The sequence below is a fragment of the Podarcis erhardii genome, assembly GCF_964252035.2.
Source record: "Podarcis erhardii genome assembly, chromosome: 12".
Lineage (NCBI taxonomy): Eukaryota > Metazoa > Chordata > Lepidosauria > Squamata > Lacertidae > Podarcis > Podarcis erhardii.
The window spans coordinates 15120587-15138326 of record NC_138513.1 but is presented as its reverse complement, the minus strand read 5'-3'; the positions used below and the strand labels follow the sequence as shown (position 1 = coordinate 15138326).

Sequence of the window (17740 nt, the reverse complement as noted above, 5' to 3'; positions counted from 1 at the left end):
TTTGCCACACAGAGCACCAAGCCAAGGGGGTGCAAAATAATAATAATAATAATAATAATAATAATAATAATAATAATCCTATATTTATATGGGTACCTACTGAGATGATCAGTAAAAAAAGCCACTGTACCAAAAGAAATTATTTTGAAAGCAATAAATATTAGGTTTTGTGAAACTGCATAAGATTGCACAATAATAGGCAAACATTTTTTGTAGTTTTACAATTCTTTCATGTCTATGTTATATGTGGGTATCGTGTTTATTTACTACCTTGACTTATTTTTTTCTTTTGCATATTATTTTTTTTGCTGTGCTCTCAAGAAAAGCAGAAACTGCAGTTCCCCACAGATCAAGCTTGAGTAGCCTGTGTTTTTCCCTCTCATACTCCAATCCCTGACATACGTCTGCAAAATTCTCGCTTAAAGGAGCACAGCCATTCTGCCCCTCTGCAAATTCTCGCTTGACACTGCTGTACCGTTCCCATGCCAACTTGTCCCACATGTCACTGCTCTTTAAAAGAGGGTCACTGCTCACAAAAGTCCATTGAACAGCAAAGTTTTGGCTTCCCATAAAGTTTCCTATTGATGCATTCATCTCTGTTGAATGGCTTTCTTCACTATTACACTCACATAAACACAAACCTTTCCTAAAAACATTCAGACTGAGAAGCTCTTCTCTATAGGAATTCTGGATGGCAAACATGTCAACTATAACCAGCCACACAAAAAACTACTAGAATATGGTGGTGGTGGTGGTGGTGTTTGTGTGTGTGTGATGTAAAAAACATTTAAGTGCATTTTAAGCAAAGTACATGGTTCTTTATGCTAACACTGGATAATAGGCAGTGTTTTTGTTTTATTTTGTTGTTTAAAAGCACACAATTGTACACACTGAGCAACACACACTATGAATGAAATTTCAAAGTTGATCAGGCCCTGCCCTTCAATTAGCAATTTTGCCATCTAAAGGAAGATATTTTTATTTAGGGGGGAAAACATTCTCCATTTAATGTTGCATAGGTTGCTTTACTCAATTTTGACTGATGTTTTAATGCAATCACTACACCACTGATATTTGTTGTTTTGTTTTATGTTTGCATTTCACATGTTCAGCTTTAATCTGTACATCATTCCATTTATCCTGAGTACAGAATCAACTGTGTTTTGAGTTTTATAAATCTGCTGGGTGAATTTCAGCCAGGGTGCTTACACATGAGCTAAAACTGCAAATAACAACCTACCACAAGTAGTTCCCAAACCATTTTCTGTGAGGGCCACTTGAGAATTCCTAAACACCTTGGTGTGCCACTTATTGATTTTTCTGCCATTTGTAGTGATTGTGCTAGAAGTTCTATGGGTTTTAGTTGTATTTTTATTGCTTCTATCAGCATCATCATGATCTCTTCCTCCTAATCCTTTCCCCTCCTTTCAAGTTGCTTCATGTCCCCATAACTTCTGGTCCATCCTGCTCACCTTTCAGGTGGACCAAGAGGTACTTAGAATTACAGAATAGTTGCTGCTGCTCCTGTTCTTCACAGACACATCACCAGAATGAACTTTGTGGACCACCGTTTGGGAACCACTGAGCTACTAGATAAATTATTCAGAATGCAAGACAAGCTGGAACCCTGCAGGCATGTTCTGCCATATTAAGTTAAAATTTGTAGCATAAACAGAGTCCTAAAATGAATGAGAATCCTCTACTCTCAATTTTCATAATCTATTCTGTTATTTTGCTGCTATTTATTATGTATATCTGCTCTTTTTACAAGTATCCAGAGTAACTTACAAAAAATTATTACGTAAATTCATTAACGTAACCAATAACTTTTTAACTAACACATTCTTGTAATAAGGATAGCCAGATAAAATTTGAACTGCACCATTCAGAATAAATGCCAGTTTCATAACACACATTTTAAAATACTAGCACATTGTAGACTCTGTTGCTGCAAAAGTCTAACAGAGCTACTTCTGTGGAACATGCAGACCTTCATACTAATTAACTGGGATAAGATACAGACAAATGTCCTAATGCTCCTGTCTTCATAATAATAAAAAATACTTTATAAAGAATAAATTCTCAAGATCCTTGAGACCAGAAATTAGCATCCAACAACCCCAGGATAAATTCAGCCACTGAGCACACAATGCAACTTAATTGTTATGACCTCAGAGTCCAACAATTGCTATGACCTCTAAATCAGTGGCTGCAGACTTTCAAGCTATGAAGGAAAATAAGGTGCAAGGTTCTGGGTCTGCTGCTTCAGATCAGGAAACAAATGAGGCTGAGTAACATGAGCCTCCATAAGAACCTCCTGTATCTGCTGGGCCAGAGCACAGAGCCTCAGCTAGTCTCTTGTGTCGTGCACCGCCTGCACTCAGCTGTACTGGGAGTGCATGGGGCAAGAGACTAGATGACAGAGGAATGCCCATCTTCAGGCAGAAGGACTGGCTCTTTAAGCATCACAAGCCATGGCCTAGGGGGGACACATCCTGAGAGACATAGTCTGAGAGCAGGAGCTTCAAAAGGCTCAGTTTGCTCTCAGTCTTTGTCGGACCAACTTGCTCACTCAAAGCTATCTATCATCCTGCAACTTCTGACCAGCCTTGCCCCCTTCTCCATGAGATTTTGCATCAGGCCACAACATGACAGCAATATAGCTTATTTCATCAATAAAACAGAATGAAAGGCCATGTACATTCACATGTACTTCAGAACTTCATGTGTGCTGTCGAGGAACAGCAACCACTTTCTCTCCAATGAGGAAGAACATTTTCTGTGGCTCAGAAATCCATATTGGATTTGAGAAAGGCAGTTTACGCTACAGTAATATTTTCACAGGGGCAACATACATCAATGTCTATAAAACAATTTGTCAATACTTAACAACACTGTACAAAAACAAACAGGTGCTGAGGACTGATAGAAAAAGACTGATGTCTCAAAATTACATCTGCATTCCCTGTTACTGCATCTATTGGAGCCCAATAATTGAATTACTAATGCTAGGGTATAATTTGTCAATGTTCTTTCAGGGCTCTTTGCTAAAGAGAGATGTCCTTTATTTGGCAGCTTACTTTGTAGCATAGGAAATGTGTGTTAAATTAAAAAGGGGAAATTTTGGAGAAAAGACATTTTGACAACATGAAGGATACTTATAAATCAAATCATTTTTGATGGGAAAATGTCAGGCTCTAACGATTTATGTGTCCTCCCTCACATAGGCTTTCTGCTTTATAAATGTTGTGTTTTGTATTGTATTTATAAGACACAAAGGAAGTTACCTTTTACCAAGTCAGACCATTTCTCCAGTATTGTCTACACGGACTTGCAGCAACTCTCCAGAAACCAGAATCAAGAAACCAGTCTGTGACAGGTTTAAGGTGCCCGCTACTTACCCAATCCAAAAAAGCAGGGGGAACACCTACAGCAATCGTTCAGCCTCTATGGAAATTGTAATGCAGGCCATACAAAGGTGAAGTAGCCTAATGAAATTGATGAAAAGATCCGTACCACAACAGGCCATTCACATGCACAGTTTCCCATAAAAGTGTCAACAGGCGCAAGACACCCCAGTTCCACATATGAACAGTGCTGTAAAATTAACACATCCCTTCTAAGGCATTAGACAGCAAAGCAATGCAGAGTACGGCGCAGCTGCCTTTGCCATTTCTCCCAATCTATTTTAAATAATAGATGAAACACCATTAGGATTTACTGTATCCTCAGTTCTGCCAGATGCTACAGTCATTAGGCTATAGTCAGATGAGGCAGCATCTGTTGGAAGGGATGTTGCTTGCTGGCACTTGTTCTTCTAAAAGCCACTAAGACTGTCAGTGAAAATTACAGTCCACAAATCAAAGGGGGGGGAGCATACATAGCATAGAGCCACAGTTCAGTGGCAGAGCAGCTGCCTTGCATGCAGAAGCTTCCAGTTTCAATCCCCAGCATCTTCAGGTAGGGCTGGAAAATCTCCTGTTTGAAATCCTGGGGAAGCTGCTGCCAGTCAGTGTAGACTATACAGAGTTAGATGGAGCAGTGGCCTGATATGGAATAAAGCAGCGTCCTATGTTCCTATTAAATTGGGAATGACTGCCCTGAAACTTAATACAGTACCATTGTAATCCATCTATGGCCCAAGCAAAGAGAATGGTCTCACCAAAAAAGGGGGAAGAAACAGACACGTCAAGAAGCACAAGTTGATTTTTAAACTACAGCAGAATGTTCACTTTGTTATGAAGTATTAGAATCAATCCTGCGGTAAAAAGCATGTCACACTATCAGTCCTGCATACACCTTCACCCCAAACTCCAGGAAACTTCTTTATGGTCTAAATCATCTCATACATTGTTTTCAATTCAAAGTTGATGGCACGTAATAATGCACATTATTTTCAGTGTAAGCCTGGTATGCTCCTTATGTTAGGTGGGGAATCCATGACCCTCCAGATGTTTTTAGGCTACAGTTCCTACCATCCCTGATCACTGGCCATTCTGGCTGGGACTGATAGGACTTGGGGTCCAACAATGTCCAGAGGACCAGAGGTTCCCAACCCCCTATCTTGAGTGGTCTCTGCTTCTTGGATTCTCTGGAACTTGAAATTTACAGAAAGGAATTTAAATTCCACATCAGCCACAGAATCCTTGGACCTTTGGGAACTGGCCTTCTCTCTTAGCTTCCACATATGCAAACAACAAATAGTAAAGACGAGCTCTCTTTCCGTGTTCAGCTCTCCATTTCTGTAGGATCACAGCCAGATGCAGCACATGGGATTAGGTGCCCATTGCAAACTGACTGACTGACTGCCCTAGCATGAAACCCTGCTGCGTCTGGAGCCTGGTGCAAAGCTTTGGCTGCTATGGAGAAAAGAAATATCTAAATAAAGTTGAAAGCACAAACCATACTAGCAGAGCTGCTGTATTTACGGACAACTGGATTGTCATAGAGTTTAGTTGGCCCTGACTCTCCTTGCGCTCGTAGCGTGTTCTAGGATACTTAATGAGGATCAGAATGCCTGAGCACATAGTCTAGATTTGTGCCTGCCCCTCCCTGGCTACATGGATTCATGTTAGATATGCAACTAATGGCCCAGAATACTTTGTATATTCCACACACACACACACACACACACACACACACACACACAGAAAGAGAGAGAAAGAGAGAGAGAGAGAGACAGACAGACAGACAGACAGACAGACAGACAGATTTGCTGTTTTGTTCTTAAAAAGCCAATAGATAAAATAACAAAATAAGATATTACAAATAAATCACAGGATAATATCCAAAAAAAAGCATAGATCCGGCAAACGCCTGCTGAAACAATAGCAACATTATACAGCTTTTCTAAAAACCAGAACAAAAAACTTACGCTTCTTTATTTCAGGAAGGAGGTTTCAGGGCTTAGAAACCACAGTCTGGTTTTGCTTGGCTAGAATGTGTTTGGAAACTGTAATACCTCCTCTTGCTTCTCTGGATAGAGGATGGAGAGATGTCATGTGCAGAAAACTCTGCATAGTGTGGCTTACTGTACAAGGCAAAGGTTTACATTAGTTAGCCTACTCCATTTTTGCTTCTGGGCTTGCCTCCCACTGGTATGTGGCCCCTGGAAAGTTGCCAAGGAGGGAATAAGGCTCTCAGGCTGGAAAAAGTTTCCCCATCCCAATTACAGTCTCAAAAGAAGGATCCAATAATTCCCAGTTGTTGGGTTTTTTTAAAAAAAAAAAATCCTTTACAAATGGGGGGAAAATTAAATGTGTGATTGGCATTTTTTGCGTCAAACTATGGAGAAAATAATGATTTTAATCAGGCAAATGTAGTCTGATCAGAAAACGCTGTTGGAATTCAAAGTGTGTGATTTGTACAACACAATGAAAACAATATTGTATTTCAACTACTATTTCCACTGACCACTAGAGGTCAGGCACTGTCTGTGGCACTCATCCAAATAATGTAATATACAGTAGAAACACTCTTGAACATGTAAAGGAGTGTTCCGATTGTTAATAAATCAATATTCCAGTCTTAAATGCAAGGCCTGTCTTGATCTTATGTGCCTCCTAGCAGCAACCTTTGCATGGAAGTCTGGCCTACTACTCTGCCTTACAGCTGCTTCCTCACATTAACGCATTTGCTGCAGTATAGTAATTTTTGACTCTGGATTTAATGATCTTATAAAGCCCCACACACAGAAACCTATGTGATGATTCTGGGGTAGGTCATCTGGGCATTTGGGGCTTGGCGTCACCATTATGCAGATGACAAAGGATGCTCACTATTGGTCCCTTGTCATTCTGGAAAAAAGCGACAAATGGGGTGCCGCAGGATTTTGTCTTGCTCTCATTGCTGTTCAACATCTTTATAAACAACTTGGACAGAGATATGAAAGGGATGCTCATCTAATTTGCAGATCACACCAAACACAGGAGAAGCAGCCAATGCCGCCGAAGACACAAACGAGATTCAAGATGAACTGGGCCCAATATTAGAGAACTGGGTCCAAACTAATAAAATGAATTCCAATAGGGACAAATGTCAGGTTCTACCCTTAGGCAGGGGGAACCAGCTGCACAAATATAAGATGGGGGAAATCAGGCTTGCCAGAAGTACATGTGAAAAGAATCTAGGGATCGTAGTTGACCAACCGTTTAACATTAGTCAACAGTGAGATGCAGCAGCAAAAAAAGCCAGTGCTATTGGTAGGCTGCATCAACAGTAGTATCCTGATTAAAGGAAGTAATAGTCCCGCTGTATTCTCTTCTTGGTCAGACAACACCTGGAGTATTGTGTCCAGTTCTGGGCACCTGCACCAGAATTGAAGAAGGATATTGACAAACTGGAATGTGTGCAGAGGAAGGCAACCAAGATTATCAAGCCTCATGAGGAATTGTTGAGGGAACTGAGTATGTTTAGTCTGGAAAAGATGAGACTGAGAGGAGATAAGATAGCCATGGTCAAATATTTAAAGGGCTGTCATGTGTAGGATGGAACAAACTTGTTTTCTCCTGCTCCGATGGCTAGGAGCCAAACCAATGGATTCAAGTTACAAGAAAGGAGATTCCGATTAAATATCAGGAAGATCTTTCTGGCAGTAAGATCTGTTCCAAGAGTGGAACAGACTCCCACAAGAGGTGATGGACTCTCCTTCCTTGGAGGTTTTTAAGCTGAGGTTGGATATGATCTAGTTGAGATTCCAATTTGCAGAGGGTTGGACCAGATGACACGGGGCCCTTCTAACTCTGCAATTCTATGAGTCTATGACACCTAGTTCTATCTCTTTATTCCATCTGAGTAAGGTGAAACTGTACAGGTACTGAATCACTGCACCAAGGCAGTAATGAGAAAGATGGAAGCACTGATGGTAGTTGGTTCCCACAACTGGGTGCAACCAGGAGCTGTTTCACTAGTGGTACTCTTGGATTCCAAACTCTCACTTTAAGTTTGAGTGGCATCAGTAGCTAGCAGTGCCTATGCCCAGCTCTGGTCTGTCAGCTCAAGTTTTTCCTGGACCAGGACAGCCTAACCACAGTTATCCATGCTACAGTACACTCATAAATGAATTATTCCAAAGCACTCTATGAGAGTATGCTAAAAGATTATGCACAAGCTGCAGTGGACATGGAATCCCTTGGCAAGTCTGCAGTATAGTATCTCCAGGTGGAATTCAATAACACCAGTTCTGTTCACTGTGGGAGTCATAAATCAGCTTCATAAAAAAATAATAGGTATGTATTAGGGTTATCTGTAAGTATATTGACATTTTTAATTTTATATGTTTTACATGCAACAAACCCCATTTCCATGCTACAATAATATCGCAAGGCACCTGTGTAATGGCTACCTGTATCTCCTCACCTATCTTTGCTTTTCTTCTGCTAAGAGTAACTCCCCACCAGTTATGCTTCCCGAGATGTTTATAGCATGTATTTATTTTCCTTAAAGTTCTCACCAATGCCTGTGCCTAAGGGAGAAAAGCAGGATAAGAACAGGTAAAAGAAAACTGGTCCCTCCAGAACAGAACTGGTCCCTCCAGAACTTTTTTTCTGTTTGTTCAGCTCCACACAACTTAACACAATGTATTTGAATTCCTAGGAGCCATTCTGCCCATAGTACTCACGAACTTTCTTTGCAAAGTTTAAGGTCACTGTGACACAAACACACCCGGACACACACCTCTGCCAAACATTAAGCTTTCTAAATTCTTTAATCATTTCACAAAACACATGTGTAAATTAGGACCTGCCAGCCCTAGCAGCAAAGCCAAACCAGAAAGCACCCAGAAAGGTACTTCTGATTGTGACTTTTTTGAACTTCTGTTCAATTGGGACTAGAAGTAATTAGCAGAGGAAATAGCCAGACCCTGAATAATTGGATTTCAAAATAGCCAAGGATCTAGTTCAGAGCAATGATCATCCACAAGAGTGCTCTTAAAAAGCAGATAAAAGCTCACATCTCACCCTCTCACAAAGTCCTCAGAAAACAAACAAGGCTGCTCTAGCTCAGCCTGCGCCTACCTGGTATCCCCACATGTTGTTGGACCCCCTTCATCCCTGACAGCCACATGGGCCGTGGGTGCTGAGAGTTGTAGCCCAGCAAGATCTGGGGACTCAATTTTAAGGAAAGTTACACTAAATGGGGAAAAGACAAATCATTCAAAACATGAAAAGGGCAAGCAGGACAACCAGTTGGGAGGGGGGTTGAGACGTAGAACTGCACCTAGTAGATGAAAATTAAGATCTGTATTAACATCATGTGATTAGGAACTATGTAAAATGAACTTGTACCAACCTGCCTGTCTTTCCCTTGTCTTTTACAGGTTTCCAAGGTAGCAGACTTAAAGCGGAGAGATTTGGTCTGCCTCTTAACTTTCACCGAATCCCTTCGACGATCAAAAGAAAATGACTTCGATTTCTTTTTCATTTTCATTCTTGGTTTGTCTTCCATTTAAATCCACAAATGCCAGCGCCAAAGCCAGGCCTTCGATCCCCCAAGCTGCAGTGCACAGACAGCAACTTCCAGACACTTCCAACTTTCCAGATGAGTCGAATGCCTTCAGTCTTACAGGAAAGCAAGCAACCTGGCCCAACAGGTGCCACTCGGAAAGCATCTGTCATGTGTTCAAATGGTGACACCTTCTCTTCTAAGAGTTGCTGTCACTGGGAAGTGAGAGCAGATTTTCCATACCAAAAGCAGTATGCAATGCTGATGTAAAGCCGCAGCGCTTATCCATCTGAAGCATACCAAAGGTGAAGGAAAGGTAACTTAATGCAAACCAAAAGGGTGTGGAAGTAGTGTCAGCACCTACAGGGTGGAGGTGAAGCAGCTCAACTGGGGTTCAAAGCCATCTTCTGAACTCCTCCCTTGCACAGACTCATTGCACAAGCTGTATTGTATCAACTGGGTTGAGTTTCCAGAGACAAACCGACCATTAGAACTTTCACTGAAGCCACATTTCAAATGCGCTCCCCCCTCAAACACACAGGCCAAAGATGCTGAGCATTTTCATCCTTTGCCCGCCTGCTTTCAATTTCTCAGAAATTAAGAGCTGCCAGTTTTAACATCTTGGAAATGTTTATTTTAAAAGGTTTACACCCCCATCTTTCCAGCATTGTAGTCCTCAAGGCAGCTTACAGGTGCAATTGAAAGCAATATAAAACACTAAGAAGAGCAAATCAAGCATAAACAGCCTAAAGACATGTGAACCAGCAACAGCAGATCAGCTTAATGGAGGGTGATGGCTTGGGTGAAGAGGACAGGCTTCTCCTGGTGTCTGAACAGATAATGAGCAGTGACTGTGCCAACGGAAGGAGTACAGTGATTGGAGTATCAGTCCAGAAAAGGTCTGTTCCTTGTAGCAACACTCACCTAACATCTAGGGAACTGTCATATCCACTGCCTATCAAGAGCCACCTGGCTAAAGATACTAGGTTGAAACAGAAGCCCTCTTTCTTCCTAAAATGTGTAAATATAGTAATATATTTCTATATTATAATAAAATATATAAAAAAGAAGTTTCATTTGGAAAAGAAAATGAGAAATTAAGTTGACCCTATTTTTCATCACTCACTTCCATACAACTGATCATTGTGATGCTGCCGCTGTCCATAGGCATCCACTCCATAAGACACACAGACATTTCCCCTTACTTTTCAGGAGGAAAAAAGTACGTCTTATGGAGCAAAAAATACAGTATTTATTTTTTAACAACAAAACCAATTGTAACTAAGAATGTGGCTTAGCAAGGGTTGCACAACTGATCTAGCAGTGCCAAAAGTGCTAGTATTGCTTCCATCATGTGCTTGATAGCCTAACCAAAACACTAACAGCAGCAGCTCATGGCCTGCAGGGTATGTACAATTTTGGCAACATCAGGCTGAGACAACAACAGGCCCACAACAAACTTGCAACATGCCCACCCATAAAATATATGTTAATTAAATTTCAATTTGCATATAATCCCTTAACACATATTTTGTCTTAAAATTAAATATATCATTTGGATTGGCCCTCCAGGATGTGGTATGTTTCTGAGCCTGAGACGCCTCCAATTTGCTTAGCCTCTCATTTATACAGTAGCTTATGACTCATATGAGCAGTAGCTTATGAATTATGTGCCAGAAAGTTACCAGCAACATATTAATGACACAGACTCTGTGTTAGTAGGAAGCCATTGTAAGCAAATTCAGACTGGAGCTACCAGATTTTTAAAAATAGATGGCATGCAATTCAACAAGATCTAAAGTAGTAAAGCAGCTTGCAATGGCTGGGATCCAGAAACTCAAATGGAGCTCTGTACATTCAAAATAATTTCAGCTTTCTCTTCTACAAGCAAGAGGATGCTCTGCATTTAATTGGAAGCCACCAAGCATTCATGAAGCACTTTGCTTCTCAGTAGAGATTTAAAAAAAACACTTGGGGCTTCAGGATTACACCAAGGCAGACAAGTTAATTGAAAATAATGACAGGAATATCAGCCATCATTCCAATTGTCCTGTATTTTTAATTATGTAATTACATTATGATGCTTGATTGTTATGTGTGAGTGTTACAAATTCATGTGCATGTTTGTGTGTGAATCATAGAACTGGAAGGGACCCTGAGGATCATCTAGTGAAGCTGTCCTATAGAGGGATTGAACCTGCAACCTCAGCATTATCAGCACTGCGCTCTACCCAACTGAGCTATCCTGTCTGTTTATTTATGTCTATAACCAGTGCTTTTTCCCCAGGGGGTACTCAAAGGTACGCAGTACCAGCCCCCTTTTCTGTTGTTAAAAACTTGTGGCACTTACAGTAACAACTTCATGGTGAGTACCGGCACCTATTTTTCTAGAAAAAACGCACTGTAAACGATTCTGCCCATTTTGTACTGGGCCAGCCCAGCTTGGGACTAGCCCCGCTCAATGCAGGCATGAGCCCCCCAAAAGGATAGCTACAATGAAATGCAGCCCTCAGCCCTGTTTTAATCCACTGTGGAATGTCATGGCTACAGGGCAAGCTTTCACAAGCATGATCACCCTTCAATGCTCACAACATCAACTGATGACTTGCATGTATAAAAGAGCCACTATCAGAGACAAAGCTTTCATGACACTATACAAAAACCGTGCAAAGGAGAAAGTTCAGACATTCCATGTTCTGAGTAATGAGATATCAAGTATGCATGACTGAGCCCAAACTCTTTCATTTATGAGCATATGGTACATAAACTTGGAATGATGCTTAGGCTCATAGCTGACATTTCTTCGCTAAGATATTATAAGAATGCACCAAATCTGCAAAGTGTGGATGCAGGAAACATATGCATGAAAAAAGAAATTGAAGGCATAGGAAGCTACCTTATCTTGAGCCAGACCTATTGGTCCATCTAGCTCAGTATTAGTGAATGGCAGCAGCTCTGCAGGGTTCTCTCCCAACCTAAGCTGCAGCTCCCAGGGATTGAACCTATGACCTTCTGCATGCAGGGAGGATACTCTGACACTGAGCTGCAGCTCTTCCCTAAGAGCCGCATTGCCCTTTCATACAGCTATGTATCAGATAGTATACTTATCAGAAAACTGAAATTGGCTGCAGAGCCCTTCCAGGTTTCCCTCTGTGGAATGTGTAAGAAACTCTTTAGACATATTCATAGGTAGAGCTGATCCAGCCCATGACCCAACCTGTTCTTCTGCTGAAGGCAAATACTAATAAGAATTTATTATTTATACCCCACCCATCTGGCTGGGTTTCCCACTCAAAAGTGCCATCAATTACACACATGGTCCAATGACTGTAAACAAGAATACATAAGGCTTTCCTAATAGGAGAACTAGCCTTGCCTTAAACAGAACATGGTCTGTGCTGAGTTAAGAGATCTTTCCCTTGTGTGTGTTTGTGCGATCCATTCCACATAAAACAAGTGAAAACAATTTATAGGCAATGTGGTTTTAGCAAAGGACCACCTTAACCAAAACTAGGTGGGGGGTCAGAGCTTCATAGTATAAATCTCACTGTTTCTAGGAGACACATGTGAGGAGTTATAGTAAACTCTCCAAATGTCAAGAGATAAAAGGGCTATGATTTGTTATACACACTCACAGCTTTAAAGTATAACTGCATTCTTCTCTCTTTACAAGATAAGGATTAATGGCAGAGTCACTGAATGAATGGAAAAGAGGAGTCAGCGTTCAGGGTGTGCTAATGCTAACATGGCCTAGATTTGTAAATTCGCCTGAATTGCCACAGAAGATCATTGCTCAACTATAAAATGCTGTGATTGACTACAAAAGTGTTGCATATCCAAATCGTACATTGTCCTTCCGGTTTAAGACATGGGCTACCAGTTAATCCACACCTACATTACAGTCTGCTTCAACAAGCAGGAAGCTCAGTCCTAAGAAACACATGCTAACATTACTGTTAAACCCCTCTGTAACATTATCCAATAGTTCGTCATTAGCAGTGGTGGCGGTAAAGCAACTATGTTGGTAGCCTGGTTACCATTTTGCATATCCTCCCAAATTCCACCATAGTTCTAGGCCAGATTTAGATAAAAGTGGCCTCTCTGTCTACAGGGAACGTGACTTTCTTTTTCAGTAAGGGGTGAGAAAAATATATATACCAGTATTCAAAAAGTGTATTCTGAGAAATGTAAGTTGCCTCCAATTTTTTCCTTGTCTTTTGCACCTCTCGCCTTTGTTTTGTTCTATTATTTAGGGAAGAACCATAGCTCAAAAGTAAGACTGTGTGTTTTGCATGGAGAAGGTCCCAGGTTCAATCCCTAGCATCTCCTGGCAGGGCTAAGAATGTTCCCTGCCTGAAACCCTGGAGAGGCACTGCTAGTCAGTATAGCCAATGTTGAGATGGATGGACCAATGGTCCGACTCGGTATGGGGCAGGTACCTATGTTCCTACATGTTTACTTAGTAATAAATCCTACTGAGTTAAGTAGGAGTCATTTTTAGGAAACTGTATTTATAGCCTCATTTATTTATCCAACTTATGCAACGATCATGATGCAGACTTATATTCTGCAACGTATAGCAAGCATGGGATCCCACTGCCATGTTAAAACCTGTCCTAGGAACGTTTCTAGGAATATAAGGCTCTAATGAGCCACATGGCCAGCAACAGCAGGTCTAGAATTGCCATGATCTTAAGAAGCGTGAGACAGTCATCCGACATGGGGGGAAACCCAAACAGGCAGAGAAGTATTTCCTAGTATTCCTTGGGGGCACTTTTAACTGAGGGTGGCAGAAACCACAACACATTTTTGTGTGTGGTTTTGCTTTTGAATCAGAAGAACTCTTGCCAAAATGCTGGCAGCCTGCATGCAACATCTGCTTTGCAGACCAACTATAATAAACTGCTTCTGCTTTCTCCTCCTTTACCCTGGTAAACAGGATAACATGGAGATATCTGCTGTTCTCAACAGCCTCTCAAGTAAAAGCAAAATGTCCCTAAAATCATTTGTTTTAATAAATATATAACCTTATAGAAACTGGACAAATGTCAGACTTGATCACCTCAGATGTTTGTTTAGTGTCATCAGAAATTACAATTGCTGCTACTGCTGCTATTATTATCATCATCATCATCATCATCTACTGTTTTAAGCCATAGCCTTCTTCAGATATTCTTCTTCCAAGTTAAGTAAAACAAGAAAGACAGGCAAAGGGAATGACCGCACTAGTTCTATCCCCCATCATGATTCCCATCACCCTTCATGAGTTTAAAGGCAAACTTATGGAGTACTAGCTATGATGGTTCTGCACCACTTTCACTGTCAGAGGCATTTTGCCTCTGCATACCAGTTGCTGGGAATCTCTGATGGGAAGAGCACTCCATTCTGGCAGCATAGGGATCTGATTGGCTACTGTGAAAACAGGATGCTCAACTAGATGGGTCTCTAGTCAGATCCAGCGGGGCTCTTCTTCTGTTTTTATGATCTCAAGTAGGGGGTCGTCTGTACTCATAGAGGCTCCCCATGTGTTCAGAATCCCAATTTTCTCAAATTCATGGAGTGTGATATAGGATGGAGCTAGTGCACAGTCAATCCCATTGATCCCCTCTGGGTGTTTTTCTAAATCAGACTAACACACCTGAAGAGGCTCACGTACTATGCAAAAAGGAACTTGTGAAGATACGTTCAGTTCCCTTTGAACAGAATTCCTCCAGCATCAAAAATTTCACAACCTTTGAAATGCCTAATAATAACAACAATGTTTTCTACCTTGTATTCAGGTAGAATACAAGAGGACTGCAAGAGGACAAACAGAAAAATGATCAAAAACCTACATTTCCTGAGATACTGAACCAGTTCACATGCAACACTAAACCATAAGGTAGCATTATATGCAGTAAGCCCCAGGCTCATATACTTCCTCCCTTCTCTGCTAGTGTGTCCATAAGACAGGAGACATCTGGGCCTCTTTTAGATGAACCATACTTTAGAGTCAGGTCCAACCCCTTTGCTTAGGGAAAACAAGCCAGTTTCACAACATATGGTTTAAACTTGTTTCTACTAACCATAGTTAAAACCAACCACAGTTTGTCTGAATTCAGATGTCACAAGTTGTGCTTAGTCTAAAACATGAGTGAGAGCTTCCAGACACTTCATGGCTATACTGGGCCGGGGGAATTGTGTAACCCTAGGATCGATGCAGCTCATTCTCATAAACCTAGTGTTCTGTGCAAATGCTATCATTCCTCAAATCATTCTTTTAAACTGACTGCAACACAGCTTCAAATGTCACTTTAAATAAAACACCTGTTTTACCATTGTATTTTGCAGATCTCTTTTCTAACATAGTTAATGACTGGCACACAGGTTATTTCTAAAATGCCTATTGTTTCACCAAATAATTGCACCAAGTCAAAAGCCTAATGAGTCAAAGCCATACATTATTCCAGATGGCAGCACCTACAGTAGCACTAACAGCCTTATTGACTAGAGTGGGGTAGCTGACATTGTACTCTCTATGGTTTTTTTTTTGTCCTAGAATTCCCAACACCTCTTACCATTGGCCACATTGCCTGGGGCTGATGAGAGTTGTTGTTAAAATGTCTGAAGAGTGCCATGTCGGCTATTTGAGACAAAAGCATAATATGACAGAAAACTGTGCATTCCGTGTGCTGTAAGATGTGAATGCAGTCACACTACGTAAGCATATAGAGATGTATATTGTGTATGTGTGAGGGGTAAAGGTAAGGGTAAAGGTACCCCTGACCGCTAGGTCCAGTCGTAGATGACTCTGGGGTTGCGCGCTCATCTCGCTCTATAAGCCGAGGGAGCCGGCGTTTGTTCGCAGACAGCTTCCGCGTCATGTGGCAAACCAGAGCAGCGCACGGAAACACTGCTTACCTTCCCATCTAAGTGGTACCTATTTATCTACTTGCACTTTGAAGTTCTTTTGAACTGCTAGGTGGGCAGGAGCTAGGACCAAGCAACGGGAGCTCACCCCGTCGCAGGGATTTGAACCGCCAACCTTCTGATCAGCAAGCCCAAAAGGCTCAGTGGTTTAGACCACAGCGCCACCCACGTCCCTTATGTATGAGGGGTACTGCATATGATTTAGAGCATGCTGGGTGGCACTGCTTGATTTAGCTCCACCCACCGGGCTTTGGCACTACGCATTTTTGTTTTGGCTCGACCCCCAGGAGGCTGGACTTGAGATAAAGTAATCCTTGGGTTGAAAAATGTTCTGCACCCTTGCTCTAAAGTAATGAAATGGCCTTTGCTACTTGAAAGCAGTCCAGTCATCAGCTCTAATTTGAAATAACCATACATTATGATGATGGCAATAGCACAATGCTTTATGACATAGCCACAACAAACAAAGAAATCTCTGCTCCAAGGAAGGAACAATTTTACAGAAAGAATGTGGGAAGACAACAGAGAGAGAAAGTAAAACCAGAACACAGCTATGTTAGCATATCAGAGAGCATGAACAGGAAGAAATGCATGCAGGAGCACCTTTACATTAATGGCAAATCTAGGCCTCAGAGGTGTTCCATCCCCAGCAGAAGGTCACCTGCTATTCTATATCTGAATCATTCATTAGACATTCCAGGGATGGATGGGAATAATGCAAACATAGGAAGTTGCCTTATACAGAGGCAGACACCATTGGTCCATCTAGCTCAGTATGCACTACGCACTGATAAGCAACAGTTCTCCAGGACTGCAGGCAGGATTTCCTACCTGGAGATGCCAGGGATTAAACCTAGGACTTTCTGCATGCAACACAGAAACCACTGAACTATGACCCCTCCCCCTATAGATGAACATTCAAAGAAGGCATAAGCATAAGCTGATCACACAGGGCTCACGGGGTTCAGTTTGATTCTGGAGCCCACAAACATGTGAAATAATAAAGATGGATGCCTCTGAGCATGTGCAAAGGACCTCTCCCTCACTACTAAGCAGCTGGGCAATGCTGGTGGAAGAACATGAGCAATGCTCACAACATTGCTACAAAATGTATTTCAAACAGCAATTACCACTGCAGCAGATTGGACCATGAAAGCTTCTGCTCTCCCGGTCATCAACACATATGGCATGACTGTACTGTGTTTTAGAAGCAATTCAGACTTACAATGAGGAGCTTTAGAAACAAATGGCACAAGCTACATACGGCATTATGAATCAGATTCCTAATAGAGGCTACAGGGGGAAAGAGGTCAGCTTTCTTTTGCTCACCTCAATCACTTGCTGCTGATTGAGTTCAGCAGGACTTACATCTGTGTAAATAGAAGTCTGAGAGGGTCAAGGGAAATTAAAAAAAAGAATCAGGCCACCAATATGTAAAATACTCTAGCCTCATCTCCAGCTGCTTTACTGTACTTCCTTCAATCGTCTCTCCCCCACACCCCACACCCTGCTCACAGCGCTTCAGCTGCTTAAACCCTGCATTTTCTACAGCCAGGCAAATAACAGCCAGACATTAATTAAATGGATAAAGAACCCTTGCAGAGCTTTAAAATGGGGTTCTGCACATAAAGCAATTTGTTATCTCGCTGGAAATTTTAGCAGCAATTTGATCACTTAACATGGCTCTGTGCAATGAATGTTTTATGAACTCCAGTTCAGCACTGATCTACTAAAATGAATTTCTCGTCCCCACCACCTACAGTTCTCAAAACAAAAGCACACAACAAAATTCCTGGGGCTCCCTTTCTCAAGTCTTTGCAGAGGATGTGCCTGATCAACAAGAAGAAGATAGCACCCTAATCTGTTTTGCAAAGCAGGAGAACGAGGC

The 17740-nt window shown here is 41.5% G+C and overlaps 1 protein-coding gene across 4 annotated transcripts in view; it reads right to left on the bottom strand.

The window, feature by feature from the left end:
• Positions 1 to 17740, bottom strand: part of PARD3 (par-3 family cell polarity regulator) — a 550835-nt gene that overhangs the window by 453803 nt on the left and 79292 nt on the right. Inside the window, exon 1 of one of the 4 annotated variants that reach the window (XM_081834188.1) lies at positions 8791 to 9113. The exons of the other annotated variants lie outside the window; for them this stretch is intronic. Within the exon in view, the coding sequence (XP_081690314.1) occupies positions 8791 to 8946 (156 nt within the window). The 5' untranslated portion in view covers positions 8947 to 9113. Of the gene's footprint in view, positions 1 to 8790; positions 9114 to 17740 lie in introns of those variants that run through there. 4 annotated transcript variants of the gene reach the window in all.